We start from the raw sequence: 17,021 nt of genomic DNA on the forward strand, positions 1-17,021 counted from the left end.
GTTGTCTGTATCCGCTGCCGTACGTAGTAGTCAATGCTAGTCTAATTTTTGTCATTCCTTCCTTCGACGGGCTTCATCGTCTTGTCCAGACGCGTAGAATCTAGATGAACGCGTCGCAGTCATGTGACCGACGCGTTCAGCGCGACAGCCACGCGCTGTGGTTCACTTACCGCGACTCTGTCGCCGACCTCTTCCTCGAGTGTTTCAAGACCCTCGACACCCATGGACCCCGCACTCGCTAGCAAGCTCGCTCAGAAACGCGACAAATACAGAGCTCAACTCGCAACTGCACTCACGGATAGCCCCGACCCGCTCGCAGCGTACGACACATTCATCAAGTGGACCGTGGAAAGCTACGGAAGCCATCTCGCCCAGTCTGGCTTGATCGAGCTCCTGGATGAGGCGACACGGCACTTTGTGGACGACGATGGCTACAAGACCGACTTGCGGTACCTGAAGCTGTGGCTCCTCTACGCGAGCTATGTCGAAGATCCCACAGTGATATATAATTTCCTCCTCGAGAAGAACATCGGCAGGATCTTCGCGCAGACGTACCAGGAGTATGCGGATGCGCTGGAGAGGCGGGATCGGTGAGTACATTGGACGAATATGTCTGATCGCACACTCCGGGCTGCGCGACCTACAGCGTATGCCTGTAGTTGCACAGAGCATGTTGTGCACTTGGACTCAGAGCTGATTCTCTCCATCGTGGTAGGCGGGAGCAGGCCAGTGCTGTATATCGGATGGGGATCAGTCGTCGCGCAAGGCCGGTGGATCCTTTAAGGAAACGGTACGAGGAGTTTCAATCGCGGTCCTCCCCTCCCCCTCCCAAGCCTACCCCCGCTTCCTCCGTGTCCTGGAAAGACGCACCACCTGAGGCTTGTGCTCTGCGTCGCAATCCATTGAAGAACCATGCACCTTCCGCTGGATCCTCATCTCGGCCCTCGCCCACCGTTCGTCCGAGGATCTCACAAGTCAATGCGCGCCGACCTCCTGTACAGCTCGCAGTACCTCAGCCGACTTTGCCCCCAACATCAACCTTACTTGACCAAGAGTACAAGCCATATGCGCACATGCTTGCGCCGCCTGCCCCAGGGAAACGGAAAGAGAAGCTGTGTTTCAACCTCTCACTGCTCTTCACGGAGGATGGTGTCGAGTACAGCACACAGGAGGCAAGGGCGCGCTCGATGGGTCTCCTTGGCAAGAAGTGGGGCCCGCCTCCTGCGCCGGAGCGCGATCGTCGTGTCGGGTTCGCGGACGATGCGAGCAAGGGCACGAGGACGACGACAACCCGCAAGTTCGCTGTGGGGGCTGAGCCTACCGTCACGCTCGCCACCAAAGAGGCACTCGCAGACGTGTTTGGAATGTACAACTCGCCAGAGAAGTCTATGCGCTTCGGTCCCGCTGCTGGGAGTAAGCATGCACCTGTCAGGAGGGTTGAGGCTGTTACTCCAAGGGCACTGGAGCCTCTTCTTCGCTCTGTGAGTAACGAGAACGCGGATACTTCCGCAAAGACCCGTACGTCTTTGTTTGCAATTTTTGTCGTCAAGATCTCAGCTAACACGCACTCAGCGTTCCGACCCTTTGTGGATGAGAATGCTCAGAGGGATAGCAAGACACCGACCGCGCCTCCAAAGGTGAGTATATGCGCACAAAAGTGTGTGATAGCTACCTGACCCTTTGACAGATTGTGTTCGTTGATCCGGAACTTGCAAATAAGTCAGCTATCACACCGAACCCCAATCGTTCGGTACTATCGCTCAAGGATCCTGCAGCACTTGGTCCCAAATCCGATGAGAATACGCAAGGACCAAAGAAGAAGCTCGCCATACATATCGACTCCGACTCAAAGCCTTCGCCAGTCTTCAGCCTCACGCCGGCGTCCGCGACGTTCCGCGACAGGCGAGAGGTCTTTTCCGAGGATGCGAAGGGAGAGAGCATCTTTCGCCCGGCGTCCGCGGGGACGACGAAGTTCATGCCCTTCTCCGACGAGAACGCGCCGAAGGTGTTCAGCAGACCAGTGCCAAAGACGGAGAGTACACCCGCACCAACATTCACGCCATTTAGCGATAAGACTGCGCCCAAGCAGCCCCCATCTTCATTCGCCCCCGGTCGCCCTGTGTTGGGAGAGCGTACACCCCTTCGCACTGTATTTACTCCGCCGTCGCAACCAGACCAAGAGCCAGCACCGCCGGCTCCCATAGAGGAAGAACCGGAGCCTGAACCCGAGCCAGAACCTGAGCCCGAACAAGAACAAGAACGGGAACCCGACCCCGAGACTCCTACCACAGAATCGGATGCTGACGCTCACTCGCACCTGGAACTTGAGCGAGCCAATTCACAGGACGCGTTCACAAGCGAAAGCTCTGAGGACTTCGACGACTTTGACGGTTACGATGACCAACCCGCAGATGAGCCTGTTCCTATCGAAGGTGTCGAGGATGCGTTTGACGAAGAAGAGGGGGAGAGGACAGGCGGATACCGCGTACCCCTTGGCGGACGGTTCGGGCAGTTCGACGTGATGACCCCAATCACGGAGCGCACTCTCGAGTACACAATGAGTACTCGTGGCTTGGGAACGCCAGGATTCAGCATCCATAGGGACCCTACGGTCGAAGCAGAGCGGCTCGCTGCTGAACTGCAGGAGGAAGACGAGGAAGATGACGAGGAAGTGGTGAACATCGAGGAACGAACGGGAACGCTCAGTCTCGTGGACGCACTGGACGTCGCATCGTCGTTCAAGCCGCCGAATCCTTGCAATCCCTTCGACCCCCCGATCGTGTCCACTCTCCTCAGGCTCATACCTTCGGATCCTGCGTTCCATGACCTCAGGAGCAACGACGCGCAGCAGCTTGACGCATTGCAGAAGTTCGCCAAGAAGAAGACCCGCCGTGCGAGCGGCAACTCGAACTCTGGTCGCTCCATGCAAGACTCGGAGACTTTTGAGATCCGCTTACATGACCGTCAGTTTGCGGTTGTGGATAAGCTTGGTGAAGGCGGCTTTGGTACGGTCTTTGAGGCTATCGACCGGGACCTTGCCAAGCAGTCCGATAACGAGGATGATGATGAGGACGAGGACTTAGAGGAGGTCAACCGGGTCGCACTGAAGATTGTCAAGCCTCGGAATCTCTGGGAGTTCCACGTTCTTAGACGCATCCATTCCACATTGCCCGCGAACCTCCGCAGGTCTATCATCACTCCCCAGGCCTTATATGCGTTCCGTGACGAGAGCTTCCTTATTCTCGAGCTTCGCAAGCAGGGTACGCTCCTCGACATCGTCAACCGCGCAGCCTCAGCCGGGATCACGCAGCAAGGCGCGTGCCTCGACGAGCTGCTCGTTATGTTCTTCACAATCGAGCTCATGCGCCTCCTCGAGGGAATGCACCGCGCAGGCTTCATTCACGGCGACATGAAGATCGACAACTGCCTCCTACGCATCGAAGACGTCCCTGGGCCCGCGTCCGCATGGGAGGCCGTCTACCAGCCATCGGGCGAGGGCGGCTGGTCGTACAAGGGCATCAAGCTCATTGACTTCGGGCGCACGATCGACACCCGCCTCTTCCCCGCCGGCCAGCGGTACATTGCCGAGTGGCCCACGGACGCACGCGACTGCCTGGAGATGCGCGAGGGCAAGCCGTGGACGTTCCAGACGGACTACTTCGGCCTCGCGGGCATCATCTACTGCATGCTGTACGGCAAGTACATCGAGGCGTCCTCCGTCGTCCCTTCGTCCACGCCTGGCCTTGACGGGAAGGTCCACTACAAGCTGTCGGCGCCGTTCAAGCGGTACTGGCAGGGCGAGCTCTGGACGAGGTTGTTCGACGTGCTGCTTAACCCTACTTTGGTCCATCCGGACGGTAAGCTCCCTGTCACGGACGAGCTCGCGGAGCTGCGCGCAGAGATGGAGACGTGGTTGCAGGCGAACTGCAACCGCGCCAGCAACAGTCTGAAGGGACTCCTCAAGAAGATTGGGCTGGCCATCCTCGGTGGGAAGGGTTGATGCTAGTCGATCAGCTCGCAGTGTACTATTTACTTGTTGTGTCCATATGCTCTTCGTTCACACCGACAAGATTCGCATTTCGTCCTACATGGACCTCTCCACCTAATTGTAAGATGTATGTACTTCGCAGGCGAGCATCATTAACGACCATAACGATACTTACTACGACACCGTACTGTCTCTATACATCTTGCACGCGCACCTTCTGTATCTCGATCTTCATCTAATGCACACTCTCGCCGCCACTAGCGTGCGCCGGTCAATGGTAGTCCACCCGCGAAGAAAGCGCCATGTGATTGCGAAACAATGCATCACAACAATTTGCAACTGACAACACATGACAAACCAAAACAACACGGGGCGGACGGACAGCGGGGTGGGACTGGGAAGCAACAACAACAACACGCAGGACGGGACGCGGGGACGCACGGAGGACAGGCCCCGCTCACACCGAGGAGCGCGCGCCGCACCATCTGGCGCACACATCCTCGACTCCAGAGCGCAGAGCAAGTCGCGTACACCGTGCGTCGCGCCCACATGTGCATGTGTCGCGGCACGTGGCACAGGCTGGGTGGGGTACGTATGAGAGTGGTGGGTGAGGGATGAGTTGCTAGGGAGGGTGGTGGTGGGGATGATGGGCGAGTGTGAGGTCAGAAGCAGACGTCGAGATGCACGATGTGACGATGACAGAGATGTGTACGAGTAGGAAGAGAGGCTCAGACACGACGTGCGCCGCGTCCAACGACCCCTACGTGGCAACGCCGAACCGAGCCTAGGCGTGGCCACCCATGGGCACAGGCGGCGGCGGCTGCGCGTTGGGGTCGTACGGATGCGGCGGGCCCGGCGGGGGCATCATCATCGGGTACGGCATCGCATGTTGCACTGCAGCAAAATTACCATCAGTCATCATGTGCTGTCCTGCGGGCACCAAGTGATAGGAGACTGGCGTACGTTGAGGGCTTTGGTGGTGGTAGTAGGGATGCGCGTGCGACGGGATAGGGGTTGGGGGCATTGATGGACGGGGGCCGGCGCCGTTTGGTGGGGGAGGGTACGAGCCAGGCGGGGGAGGAGGGGGCATTCCATACGCTTGGGGAGCTGTCAATAGTCGTTCACAATTGTCCGCTGTAAACACTAGAGACAGGTAGGACTTACGAGGCATCTGACCCATCGGTGTCGAAGGGTACATAGCTAGACAGAATCAGTTTGTTAGACATCATGTGAAGGAATGTGCCAAGGGAACACACCATTCGGTGGGGGCATAGGGTAAGGCATAGGTTGCATGTAGGGACCAGGGATGTATGCGCCAGGGGGAGGAGGGCCCATTCCAGGCATCATGGGCTGAACCATCTGCATTACCGCTGTTGAGAACACTCAACCATTCACGCCAAGGACAGGGAGTGCTACGTACCTGACCAGGGTATGCGTATGGAGGATAAGCGTAGATGTAGCCACGCGCCGCTTGTGCAGCGGGATCCTCCTCGTAGGTCGCTGGCGGCATCGGAGGCGGTGGACCAGGGGGAGCCATGGGCGGCGATTGTTGCTGGGGCTGCACTTGGATCGGAGGAAACATCTGCATGTACCGCTTGCCGTTGTACGGCCATGTCGGCGCTGTATATATGCAGGCCCGATGGTCAGCTTACGTACTTGTGGCGGCAACAGTGGGTGGACGGGCAGAGGGAGGAATTGCAGGACGCACCAACTTGAGAGGCCTCGATGACCTTGTGATGCTTGAATGGGTTAAAGTCGTCCTTGACGTGTACCAAGGGTGTCTTCTTTACAACGCGCGTACCGAAGAAGGGGTTAGGCGGTCCCTGCGGGGAGACGTTCTCGCCCTGCTTGCCAGCCGAAGATGCTGATGACGCAGCACCGTTGGGGCTCGGAGAACCACCCTGAAAGCATATAATCAGTCACATGCAAACAAGATATATAGAAGGTAGGGCAAAAGAAGCGATACCGACAGGAGAGAACGCAGATGCCTTGACGTTTGGTCTGAACGAGGACGCGTTGACATTCAGTCTGTTCTGCGCGGTAGGAGACAACGGGCTGGCAGCGGGCTTCGCAGCACCGTTGGCAGCAGCCGGGGCGGAAGACTGCGCCGGGGCGGGGGATGGTCCTGACGTACGCTTGCCCTTGAAGGGTGGAATCGGCTGAATGAACATGTTGATCTTCTTGCCGGCATCGGCAGGCTTGCTCGGTGCCGTCGCAGTCTTGGCCATGGCACTGCCAGTGCCAGAGGTACCGGAGGGCTTCGCTGCAGGTGCAGCACGGGAAGTGTCTCCCTTTGAGGTAACAGGCACGGGGCGAGCTCCGGGAGCAGCAGCAATGGTCGTGGAAACACCAATTGTGCGAGCCTTGGCGTCCTCCGCATCGCGCGTGGACTTCTCCTTGATCAAACGCTGCTTGTCCTCATCCTTAGCAAGGATCGGAACAAGGTCGTCAGGGATAGGCTTGTTGAGCTTGAACGACTTCGAGAAGTTGACGAGGTCAGACAGCCGCTTGTCCATCTCGCTCTTCATCAACGCCTGCTTCTTCTTCAGAAGCCGGTCCTTCTCCGTCGACACGAAGTTTCTGAACGCCGGTACAGCATCAGCAGGCTGCTTCGCAGCGCCGCTGGGCGCAGGGGAGGGAACTTTGCTCGCTGAAGGCGTTGATGAGGTCGTCGCACTTGGGACAGCTGCGCCGTCAGGCGCATTGACCGCGACCTTGGGAAGGGGCGGAGTGACAGACGTCCCAGCCTTGCGCGCACCGGGAGGAACGTATGCGTTCGCACCGCGGACGACGGCGCCATACCTGTACCTGCAGTCAGCACAGCCACGTAGGAAGAGGGATATTGCGACGTACTTGTCCTCCTCATTGGTGGCAGCTCCATCGTTTGCCAGATTCATGACACGCTCCTCCGCAATGTGCGAGTTGTTCGTCGATGACTACAACAGCAACAACCGGCGAGATGCAATCGCCCATCCGTCAACTGCCGACCCGCCAGACAATCTGATCCACCACTCACGTTCAGAATCTCGTTGGCAATCTGCTGGGCCTTCCGCTCCTTCTCCTTGTAATCAGGAGCATCCCTGTTAAGCTTCGTGGTGTAAAGCTCCTCGTCGAAACCAGCCTTCACTCCGAAGAGCTTCTCGTTGGCGGCGAACTGATCCCACGAGCCACCCGATGCACCTGCACCAAAGGTCATTTCATCCCGTGAACCGGTAGCGCCCGGAGCAGCGGCCGACGCGCTCGAATCAGTCGAATCTGGCTGCCAGGCCTGCAGCTCGCGTTCACGACGGAGAGCCGTCTTCTGCGATATATCGGTGTCCGTCTTGAAGGCTGTGTAGGTAGGATTCGACGAAGATGATCGCGGCGACGGTACCCGGAACATGAAAAATCAAGAAGTCATACACAGCCGTCAGCGTTTGCCCAAAAGTGTGAGAATGGAACGCAAGAGGAGATGGGGACGTACAGTCTGCACCGTTCGGGATCTTCGTGTCGGCGGGCCCAGACGACCACTCCTGGATGTTGGTCGCGGCGATGAAGAACGTCTCCTTGAGCGGGGCGCCAGGGTTGGAAACCTCCTTGACGTCCTTGAGCGTAACACCGGTCGTGTCTCCCTCCGCGTTGGTCGAAAGGACAACGCCCTCAAGGCGCATGTTAGTCTTGGTCAAAATCGTGACCGTTGTTCCCTACGCAAACGCGCCGAGTCAGACCAATCAGTATGCGAATCCATCCATGACCCGTTGCGTCATAGACGCCACCATTGGACCAACAAGACGGAGGGAGAGCAACGAACGGAACGTACCGTAAGTCCAGAGATCTGCGACAGGACACGAGCGTGCGCGGGATCGGCTGGTGCGGGGCTCGGGCGAGTCCCATTCGCAAGAGGCGGGAAGGCGCCTGGAGGGCCCTGTTGGTTGCCATTCGGAAGGCGTGCGTTGGCGGGGCCGGGAGAGAACGTCGGGGACGCACGCGCGCCGTTCCAGGCAGGAGCACGGCTATTGGGATCATACAAGGACTCAGGTCAGAGTGTGCTCACGTATATAGCTGAGCGAGAGGAAAGGGCGACGGACCGAGGGCCAGGGTCGGGACCCTTCCTTGGGGGCTTGGACTGTCTCGCAGTGGTGGCCATTTGCAAGACGAGTGTGTTTGAGAACTAGAAGGTGAAAGAAAGAGCGAGAAAGCAGAGAAGCAGAAGCGTGCGGAGGGACAGAGAGAGAAACGGAGGGAAGGTGCGGGACGATAACAGTGAACAGTGACAGAAAGCGCGGTGGTGAAGGGGCAGCAGAAGAGACGGGCTGCTCAATCTGCAGGCTCGGGGGCGTGCTCAACGGCGCGTTGGCGTCGATCGGCGACGGGGACGGGGAGGAGAGCGTGGGCGGGGAGAGAGACGGGAGTAAGAGGCAAGTCGACGCTCGTCTCTCCCAATCCACAATTCTAACACTCTCCTCGACAGGGACCCCGGAACCCCTCCGACGCGCATCGCTCGCTCCCTTCCCCGTCCCGCCTGGCCCACATTGCTCTCTGCGCCATCAGACAGACTTTCTTTGCCCTGCCGGCACCAGGTCGTCGAAATTCCGAGGCAGCTGCTCAGCACGGCGGGCGTGCGGGGTGGTCCGTGCCCTGCATCCATCTCATAACGGACGCTGTTCCCGGGGTCCGGCCAGCGCGTGTTGCCATTCCAGACTTTGCCTCTTCTTCTCGCCTTCTCTCCCGCCTCATGCAGTCCCAGTGCAGTCTCCAGCGGGGCACAAGTCCCCTGCGCTGCCCTCGCAGTTCCCTCCACCGTCTCTAAAGCCACCGCGCGCAGCGCGCAACATGCCCGGCACGAGCCAGCAATACGCGCGCGCATATGCATAGATCTGGAACGCAGACTGCCGTTGTGAGGAAATCGCAGCGCCTGGCAACACACCTCCCGCCGCGCTGTGCGCAGCGGCCACTCGCGGTTGGTCTCGGTCGCACGACAAGGTCGAGTGCTTCGTCAGACTGAGCGTGCTGCTGAACAGGTCACAATGTCCAATGTCCGCTGTCCACACGACACAACGATCCCACCATTCAAACCCTCACCGCAAACACTGCTTTCGAGGGGTGCCGCCCGAGAATACAACGGTGCGACATCTCCCTCGCGCGCCTTCCGCTTCGATGGGAGACGCGACGGAGCAGAACCCCGCACGCATCTCAAATCCATACACCCCGTCTGCAGTCGCCTTGTCACTCTGAGCCCACATCCTGCGTTCGTGCATGCACCGCTCCTCCGAAGGGATCGCCGGAAGACTGTGCACGGGTTACTCGCCTTCGGGCCTGAGTTTGGGTTCTGTGCCTCTCGGAAGCAGATCCAAAAAGCGTCCGGCTCGCCACCTCCTCGATCGAGCTGGCAAGACCTCGCTCTGAGTCCTCAGTAAAGCATATGTTGGACACTGACGTCTCCGATGAGCGACCTATTGACAGGGCCTGGTCGCTAGACAGTCCTCTGCAGTGGTCTCACTCGAGGCGGCGAGTCGCGCACAATAGAATCTGTCAGTGTCGGACGCTGCACATGAAACGATGATAGACAGTGCATGCATTACGTTTTGACAAAGATAGCACGAATAATACTGTAAACTCCACGGTCATTACAACCCATGCGGATACTTTTCTTGTGGTGATCACTTCGCCCTACTCCGCGTCTCCTTCTCCAACTCTCGCCCGAATCCAACCAACACACCCTGCTCCAGCGTCGTCTCCCACAGCGCAACCTTTGCACGCTCGACCTCCGCCACCAACGACGCGCGCATCCTCCGCGCCCTCTCCAAGATCGCCTTCCTATCCAGCTTCCCGCCTACGGCCGCAGTACCGCCAACACCGATCCCGTTGCCCGTTCCCGGGACAGCCTTCGCCTTGCCCTTCGCACGTGCTGAGGTGGCCATAGCATGTGCAACAGACGAGACGAAAGGCGCCGGCAGCACACCGAGGGCTGTGGACGGCGGGACCTGAGCAGACGAGCCTTGCGGGATGGGGGCCGGCAGGACCATGCCCTGGTCGAATGTTGGATGTGAAGCATCCTGAGCCCCAAGTCCCTGTCGCAACACGTCGTCCTGCGGCAGACCGGGGCCATGCTGCACACATGGATGCGGCTGAGGTTCAGGCTCCGCTCGTGTCTCCACACCTAGCTGCGGCGCCGTCGAGGATCCCTCCGAGACCACAGCGGACGAAGATGGTTCGGTGGTACACGCTGGAAGGGCAGAAGACAGATGCTCGTTGATGATGGCACTGACGTCCACGTCCATCCCCGCCCATTGCTCCAGCGCCTTCATGTCCACCATCGTCTCGGAAGGTGCATCCTGTCCATTGGGGAAGGCCCAATCCCATGTCGGAGTGGCGGGCCCGGTGTCCGCAGGATCTGGGAGCGATGCGGTAGTAACCGTAGGCGAGTCGACGAGGGATGGAGTCGCAGACTGGATGTTCGTCGTCGAAGCGGAAGCGAAAGTCGGCCCCGTAGACAAATGAGATGGGCCGGAAGTCGATGGCACGGCTTCGGTGATACTGCTCATCGCCAGATCGAGCAACGCAGGATCAATCAGGCAGTCCGGGATTTGCGACGACGGGTCCGCAATCGTAGTTGTCATGGAGGAAGACGTGGCACTGACCTCCGCTGGGGAGGTCGGCGATGCAAGAGAGGTGACGGCTCCCTCGTTCGGATCGCCAGGCGGAAACGCGGTGAGCATCTCCAGCCAGTTGTCGAACAGTGCCTGCGTGTTGTCTTCAGACGTAAAGTTCGACGGAGCGGTTGGCGACGTTGCCGGGTCGGCTGCCAGGGTAGGCGCCGAACCGACCGACGGCTCCGCGACTTGCTGCTCCTGCTGTTGCTGAACACTCAAGAGCGACTCTACCAGCTGGTCGAACGCCGCAGATGAGAACTGGAGCCCCTCTGGAACAGACTGCGCCTGGACGGGGGCCGACGTGGAGCGCGGTTTATGCGGTAGGCCGGCATCAGTGCCCGAAGCCATGCTTGTACTAGGCGTGCTTGTTCCAGAAGTGTGGTAGGAAGCAGAGGGAGCCGCGAACGAAGCTTGAGGATAAGGGTGGTACGGACGCTGCAGGGCGACCGGCGCACGTTCCAACCCATAGTACATGGTCTTCGGACGATAGTACTTGTTGACGGTCGGCTCCGGCCCGTACCCCATCAGTACTCCATGCCCATACGGGCGACGGTGCGACTGCTGTTGCTGATACCAGGTTTTCGTCGCGGCTTTCTGAGCCGCCCCTTTCACCAGCTGCACAAGATCCGCAAGGAGCTGCTTGCTCCTCTCGCGCTCCCAGTTCATACGATAGTTCTCCGGACCCTGACCCTCCTCGAAAGGGTAAGGTACGTCCCAATCCGCGGCACCCGCGGGCACGGAGTTCAGCTTGCGTCGCTTCAGCGGTGGCGCGGATACACCTGCAGAGGTGCCGCCAAGTGATGCTTGTTCCGGACTTTGACTACGCGTCCAGGAAGCCGGCGCGGAAGATGCAGGTGTGACTTGGTAGGGGTAAGGGTAGGGGTAGGGGTAATAAGGATAGTTCGGTGGAACGGAGGCAAGAGATGGAGCACCAGGAGCGAGGAGACGCAGCAGCGAAACAACAACGGGGAAGACGTTCTTCTGTCGCAGTAGGGACCCTAGGATTTGTTCACTAGTGGGCCGAGGTAACTGGGACGGATCCGTCTGTCCTGGCCATACAGGACGTTTCCCGATCGAGGGCTGCTGTGGGAGCGACGGCTCTTCCTCCACGACTATGGGATCCTCCGCAGTGGTACCCCGGGTATCGCGGGGTTTCGGAAGGTTTGCAGGATTAACCCCGCCAACCATGCCTGCCAGACCTAGCAACGCGTGCTGGTTCCTCAGAAAATTGGGTGGAGGGGGTTCGTCGGCAGCAGGAAGGGATATGGGAGGGGGAGTGGGACGGGGCGTTGCGGATCTCTCCTTCTCCTTACCCTTGCGCGACTTACGAAGAGCTGATTCAGGCCGCGCACTATTCCTCCGAGAAGATGAGCCGATTGACTGCAGAGGTATCCGGGGATGCGGGGGAGGGACAGGTTGCCGAGAGGGAGCAGGCACGCTCGCAGTCAACGGCAGGGACGCTGGCGGAGTGACTGGAAGTTCAGCGACAAGGTGGGAACCAGGAAGTGCAAGAGTCCCCACGTTTTGTGCTGTACCGCTAGGTAAGGCTAGCGGTGACGGTGACCTACCTCTAATCGGCGACGAGGGGGGGGAGCCGAAGAGAGAATCGTCATCGCCGGCATGGTTGATCTCTGGGGAGAGGGACATAGCACTGAACAGATTGAGGGGGGAGTCAGAGACGGGTTGGGTGAGATGGGGATGGTTCTGGGTACCTCGTGCGAGTGCTATCGATTGCTCAAAACCGCAAGGACGAGGCGAGGAGAAGCGATCCAGTTTGGCTGTTTTGTAGCCCCGGTCAAAAGGCAGCTCCGGATAGTCGTATGTGCGATAGGTACCTCGAGAGACGAGTGTACGTTGGAGGCAGGATTCTGGGAAGCAAGTGGTATGGTGAGAGTCAAGGATGAGTTTGAAGTAAATCTGTCCTCCTAGAAGTGAAGGTTTACAAACTCAGCCACAAGTCCGCTTGACTCAGATTGAGCGCAGCAGGGGGACCCTTTCCACAGTTGAGTCTCCGACCAAATTGAGGAGGACCTACGAAACGCCGTCGACATCATCGTCGTCGGGCGCGACGTTTGCACATCGTCATCTTGCCGTTGCGTTCCTCCCACCAGCTGTGTATGTTGTCCTACTGCTTGCGTGCCGCGTCGTACAAGTCTCGCACTTCCGGCGCAGAAAATTCATAGTTTCAAGTATTCCTGGACGGCGTGTGATTGCCTTTTGAGAGGTTCCGGGATTACCATACTTGCGGTGTAGAGGCGCAGGACTAGCGGTGAGTCTATTCACCGCCCCCTTACACACCTCCTCGTCCCCCCGCCGTCGATACGGGTCGACAGGGTGCGCGCGCGTATAGCGACAGTCGACTAGTCGCCACTGGAAGAAAGGAGAGCGTTGTGTTCGTGCTTTGTGCCTGGACTGGCGAGACCGGTCCGATAGCAGGTGCGTCATGGGCGGCGAGATGCTGGTACGCGACTCACCTCTCGATTTCCAAGGCTCGAGTCTCTTGTAGCCATTCTCGTCTGTGGCTGATCCATGGCCCACCGTCCTCGACCCCACGTTACCATTCCTCCTGGTGCTGCTCCTCCTTCCAACCCTTCTCCTTCTGCGCACGACCACCCACTCTCGCCCATCAACCTCTGGGCAGATCGCCGCCACCCGGTGTCGGTGTATACTCCGTATACGCCATCCTCACCAAACATCCTCAGCTCCTCGCATCCTGGTCCCCGGATCAGTCTCGATGTCCCCGCACGACCCCCGAGCAGAGCAGCAAGCGCATACGAGTATGAGAGCCAGACCTCTCGCTTGTCCTTCCCAGAGCCACAGTTGTACCGTTCGTCCTCCCAGCGGTCAACATACCGGTCCCCTCGGTCTCCCAGCATCAACTTCACCCACCGAACCAGCCTGAGCGAGTCGCTACTCACTCCGGATAGTCTTCTCACACCAACTCAGTACTCCATAAGCGGGGGGTCTTCACGACCACCATCTTTCGAGAACACACCCGAGGTGTGAAATTCAACCATTCTCGCTAGCCATGTTAACCAACCGTTAAGGTCTAGTCCACAATACGGGATCTGTCGTCTGAACTCTCTGACTTAACGTGTGTTCACTTATTGCTTCACGCACAACTTCGAGCTCGTGCTCATCCCGTCACAGTATCGACTCTGAAGAGGGCTTGCGCAAGTTCCAGGTTGGGGAGCTCGCAGATGCTGACTCAGAGTGGCACCGCCTAGTCCCGCCAGAGGCTCGCGAAGTCCTCGACAAGAAGGAGGTCCAACGACAGTCTATTCTGTTCGAGATCATCAAGTCGGAGAAGGATTATGTCGCTGACTTGGAGCTCGTCAAGGAGGTACGTCAACTCACCGATGCTAGTCCCCATATATGTCTTTTCCATGTGTTCAACACGCGAGTAGGTCTTTATAGACCCTCTCATGAACACCTTGGCCGTGCCCAGCTCCCGCGTCAAGACTTTCATTAGCGAGGTCTTCTTCAACCTCGATGAAATCTTGGCTCACCATCAACGTATGCTCGCTGCGTTGTTTGCTCGACAACGCGACCAGTTCCCGTTGGTGCAGAGTGTTGCCGATATCGTCCTTGACAGTACGTATTCCGCGGTTTATAGGCGGTTTGATAGCATTATTGACTACCGTTACCCGGTTGCAAGACTGTCTGCTATTCCGAAGCGGTTATGAGGAGTATATCAAGCATTACCCCATAGCAGAGATGCGCCACCGTTCGGAGATGCGCCGAAATTCGAAGTACCAGTACTTCGTGCAGCAATGCTCTCTAGATCCCCGCGTCCGCAAGCGCGACATTATTACCTTCATCTCTAGACCAGTGACTCGATTGCCTCGTCTACAACTTCTCCTCGAGAATGCGAAGAAGTACACAGAATGGGATCACCCAGACTCAGAAGCCATCCCGCTAATACTAGGCATCCTAAATGAGTTCATTAGGGGCACGCAGCCGGGTATCGAAGCAGCCGAAGAGAAGGTCAAGTTCTGGAGCTTATGCGAGAGTTTGGTTTACCAGAAGGGAGAGATCATAGTACGTGCTCTGCTCTTAAACCAGGGTCTCCATTAACCGACTGGCAGGATCTCGATCTGTATGACGATACTCGGTCGTTGCAATACCAAGGTCGATTGTCGAGGAAGTACAGATCTGAGATGAACTACCACTGGGCAGACCTCCATGTCGCTTTACTTGACAACTACCGTACGTACACAAGACAGTGGCCTTTTCTCGATTCCCAGTCTGATTTTCACCGAAGTGCTCTTGCTCAAGCCGGATGTACGACTTTCCAACGATGGTCGTGCAAATTACACGACACGACATCACGTTGTCTCGCGCGTGAGTCCCGTCTTCTCTCCCCTCCGATTACTTGTCCTGAGATGTTTGCGTAGCCTATACCAATCGATTACCTCTGTCTGGGCATGTTCGACGGCCCTCCGGAGAATCGGAAGGAGAAGGCAGAAGATGGCGGTCTCGGGCTCCTCGACCGCGTGCGCCCCAAATACCGTCAAATGTACCCTTTCACCATATACCATGCCTCATCCAAGATGAACAGACGATATACCCTATACGCGTCAAGTGAGCAAATACGGGACATGTGGTTTGCCGCTTTTAACACTGCGCTGGACCTTCGCCGGTTCCGGCAAGAGGGCAACATGGTATGCACTGTCTGATGGTGGCTGCTTTTGCGGTGTACTGAGTAGAAGAGATAGTTCTTTGCGCCGCATGTCATCAACGACGGATTCTTCAAGCAGGCGAGCAATACCGCCTCAGGCAACTTCAATGGTGCCGGCTCGCACTTCACGGGTCGGGTAAACGCTGTGACCAAACTGCGTGAGTGCATATATGCTACTGCCAGCTCCCCGCTCACAACCTGAGACCGCCTCCTGCTTACTGCTACAGACAGCAATTCGCACAAATTCATCGCGGTCGCCTGCCCGACAGGAGTGTACATCGCGCAGAAGGGCGAACCGGCCTTCCGCAAAGTGCTCAACGTCTCTAACCCGACGTGCCTCGTTGCCCTCCCCGCCGTGAGCAAGTTCTTCGTCCTTCACGACCAGGGCCTATACGCGTACTCCCTTGATCTGGTCGGACGCGCCGCACTTGGTATCACGACCACACAGAATGCAGAGGCTTCGAAGGAGCGGATAGCTGGTGACGTGCTATTCTTCCGTGCTGGGCGGGTAGGGAACAGGATCATGGGTCAGTGCTATATGCTGTTCTGCCTGCGTGCCTTCTAGCTGACATGCTCGCAGTGCTTTATGTTTCGAAGAGCTTCCTCCAATACAGCTTGTACGCATTGGAGCTCGTGAACAACACAGAGCTGAACTCGAACCCAAGGCGGAGCATGAACGGACTGTTCTCCTTCCGCGCGTTCGGCGAGCCGGTGTCGATACCGAAGGAAACATACGACATCATCACGTTCAAGCAGCGCATCGTCATCTGCTGGGAGAAGGGCCTCTCCATCGTCGATCCCACGAAGTGTGTCCTCTGCGCCCTCATCTCTTCTGTTGTGAGTGGTTGCTGACCTCGTATGAAACATCCTTAGCTTGAGCCTAAGTGCAAAGTCGACGATGATACCTGACTTCAGGGATGCGGACGTCAACACCAACTTGCCGATGATGACGCTAAAGTCGCGCTGCGCCCAGTCCAAACCGCTAGGGATCGTCCGTTGCGATGCTTCTGATGAGCTCCTGGTCATATATGATGGTACGCGGACGAGCACCTCACTTTGTCGTGCGTACTAGAGTCTGACTCTACCCACAGATCTCGGTTGTTATACGACCAAGTATGGCGTCCCGACCCGGTCCTCCGGATACCTGCGCTGGGAAACCAAGGCGACGTCGTATTCCTGGCGTGGCGAGCATATCCTCCTATTCTCGCCCGAGTTCATCGAGATCCGGACTGTGCAAACGGGCAAGCTCGTCCAGGTGATCGAGGGCGAGGACATCCGGCGCGTGGACATCGGGCTTCTCACCGCGGAGAAGGACGCCACGACACTGGTTGCGATGAAGGGGCGCGAGGAGCAGGGTCTCGTCGTGGAGACGCTCCAGGAGCTGGTCGAGACTACGGAGATTCGATCGACACGGGCGAGCGAGGTGCCGGGGATGTTCGATGATTTCGAGGTGATGTAGCTTGGATAATACTGGCCCCCATATCATACGGACACGGACAAAGTGATATGCTGGATGGGAAGAAATGCTCACTGTATCGGAAGGGAGTGTATCTTATGGTTACTTAGAATAATGGATCGCACCCCACGCTGTATTGTAGCCATCGCAGAAACCCAGGTATATTTCACAATCCCAACAAGTCTCGCCCAAATAGAAATAACGAGTAGATAGAGATATAGCAATATTCGGACGGCGTCGTCAAACACATGTTCTCTAATTAAA

The 17,021-nt window shown here is 57.8% G+C and overlaps 5 protein-coding genes across 5 annotated transcripts; 2 read left to right on the plus strand and 3 right to left on the minus strand.

The window, feature by feature from the left end:
• Positions 1–190: 190 nt before the first annotated feature.
• On the plus strand, positions 191–4,249 carry L226DRAFT_508275 (uncharacterized protein). The gene is made up of 4 exons (XM_067678171.1): positions 191–590; positions 716–1,518; positions 1,573–1,637; positions 1,688–4,249. The coding sequence occupies exons 1-4, from the start codon at positions 223–225 to the stop codon at positions 3,998–4,000; spliced, it is 3,549 nt and encodes a 1,182-aa protein (XP_067535346.1). The 5' UTR covers positions 191–222; the 3' UTR covers positions 4,001–4,249.
• A 412-nt stretch (positions 4,250–4,661) lies between these two features.
• L226DRAFT_64993 (uncharacterized protein) lies at positions 4,662–5,798 on the minus strand. The gene is made up of 6 exons (XM_067687122.1): positions 5,697–5,798; positions 5,409–5,608; positions 5,245–5,347; positions 5,153–5,188; positions 4,952–5,086; positions 4,662–4,882 (listed from the first exon to the last, which is right to left on the minus strand). The coding sequence occupies exons 2-6, from the start codon at positions 5,599–5,601 to the stop codon at positions 4,717–4,719; spliced, it is 633 nt and encodes a 210-aa protein (XP_067535347.1). The 5' UTR covers positions 5,602–5,608; positions 5,697–5,798; the 3' UTR covers positions 4,662–4,716.
• On the minus strand, positions 5,632–8,114 carry L226DRAFT_463025 (uncharacterized protein; the record flags this gene model as incomplete). Its single annotated transcript, XM_067675759.1, has 7 exons — positions 5,632–5,889; positions 5,959–6,790; positions 6,842–6,924; positions 7,005–7,318; positions 7,452–7,671; positions 7,788–7,980; positions 8,056–8,114. The coding sequence occupies 7 exons, from the start codon at positions 8,112–8,114 to the stop codon at positions 5,632–5,634; spliced, it is 1,959 nt and encodes a 652-aa protein (XP_067535348.1).
• A 3,067-nt stretch (positions 8,115–11,181) lies between these two features.
• L226DRAFT_486633 (uncharacterized protein) lies at positions 11,182–11,808 on the minus strand (the record flags this gene model as incomplete). Its single annotated transcript, XM_067677164.1, has 1 exon — positions 11,182–11,808. A coding segment is annotated over one exon (627 nt), but the record flags the coding sequence as incomplete, so codon positions are not given.
• Positions 11,809–12,725: 917 nt separating this feature from the next.
• On the plus strand, positions 12,726–17,000 carry L226DRAFT_535005 (uncharacterized protein). Its single transcript, XM_067680802.1, has 14 exons — positions 12,726–13,056; positions 13,110–13,620; positions 13,674–13,714; positions 13,771–13,963; positions 14,028–14,214; positions 14,279–14,661; positions 14,709–14,829; positions 14,885–14,964; positions 15,018–15,284; positions 15,339–15,459; positions 15,529–15,828; positions 15,882–16,107; positions 16,175–16,335; positions 16,393–17,000. Exons 2-14 carry the CDS (start codon positions 13,150–13,152, stop codon positions 16,758–16,760), a joined length of 2,919 nt encoding a protein of 972 aa, XP_067535350.1. The 5' UTR covers positions 12,726–13,056; positions 13,110–13,149; the 3' UTR covers positions 16,761–17,000.
• The last annotated feature ends 21 nt before the right edge of the window (positions 17,001–17,021 follow it).

Source organism: Lentinus tigrinus, assembly GCF_003813185.1.
Source record: "Lentinus tigrinus ALCF2SS1-7 unplaced genomic scaffold L226scaffold_12, whole genome shotgun sequence".
In the NCBI taxonomy this organism is placed as follows: Eukaryota; Fungi; Basidiomycota; class Agaricomycetes; order Polyporales; family Polyporaceae; genus Lentinus; species Lentinus tigrinus.

Bases quoted from the DNA above. Each gene is read 5' to 3' on its own strand.
- L226DRAFT_64993 (XM_067687122.1), bottom strand. From the start codon at position 5,601: ATGGCCGTACAACGGCAAGCGGTACATGCAGATGTTTCCTCCGATCCA. The intron at 5,189-5,244 runs GTGTGTTCCCTT...GATTCTGTCTAG, and splicing joins CCCTATGCCCCCACCGAATG to CTATGTACCCTTCGACACCG. The intron at 5,087-5,152 runs GTAAGTCCTACC...CAGCTCCCCAAG, and splicing joins ACCGATGGGTCAGATGCCTC to CGTATGGAATGCCCCCTCCT.
- L226DRAFT_535005 (XM_067680802.1), top strand. From the start codon at position 13,150: ATGGCCCACCGTCCTCGACCCCACGTTACCATTCCTCCTGGTGCTGCT. The intron at 14,965-15,017 runs GTGAGTCCCGTC...ATGTTTGCGTAG, and splicing joins GACATCACGTTGTCTCGCGC to CCTATACCAATCGATTACCT. The intron at 16,336-16,392 runs GTACGCGGACGA...CTCTACCCACAG, and splicing joins GCTCCTGGTCATATATGATG to ATCTCGGTTGTTATACGACC.
- L226DRAFT_508275 (XM_067678171.1), top strand. From the start codon at position 223: ATGGACCCCGCACTCGCTAGCAAGCTCGCTCAGAAACGCGACAAATAC. The intron at 591-715 runs GTGAGTACATTG...CCATCGTGGTAG, and splicing joins GCGCTGGAGAGGCGGGATCG to GCGGGAGCAGGCCAGTGCTG. The intron at 1,519-1,572 runs GTACGTCTTTGT...ACACGCACTCAG, and splicing joins GGATACTTCCGCAAAGACCC to CGTTCCGACCCTTTGTGGAT.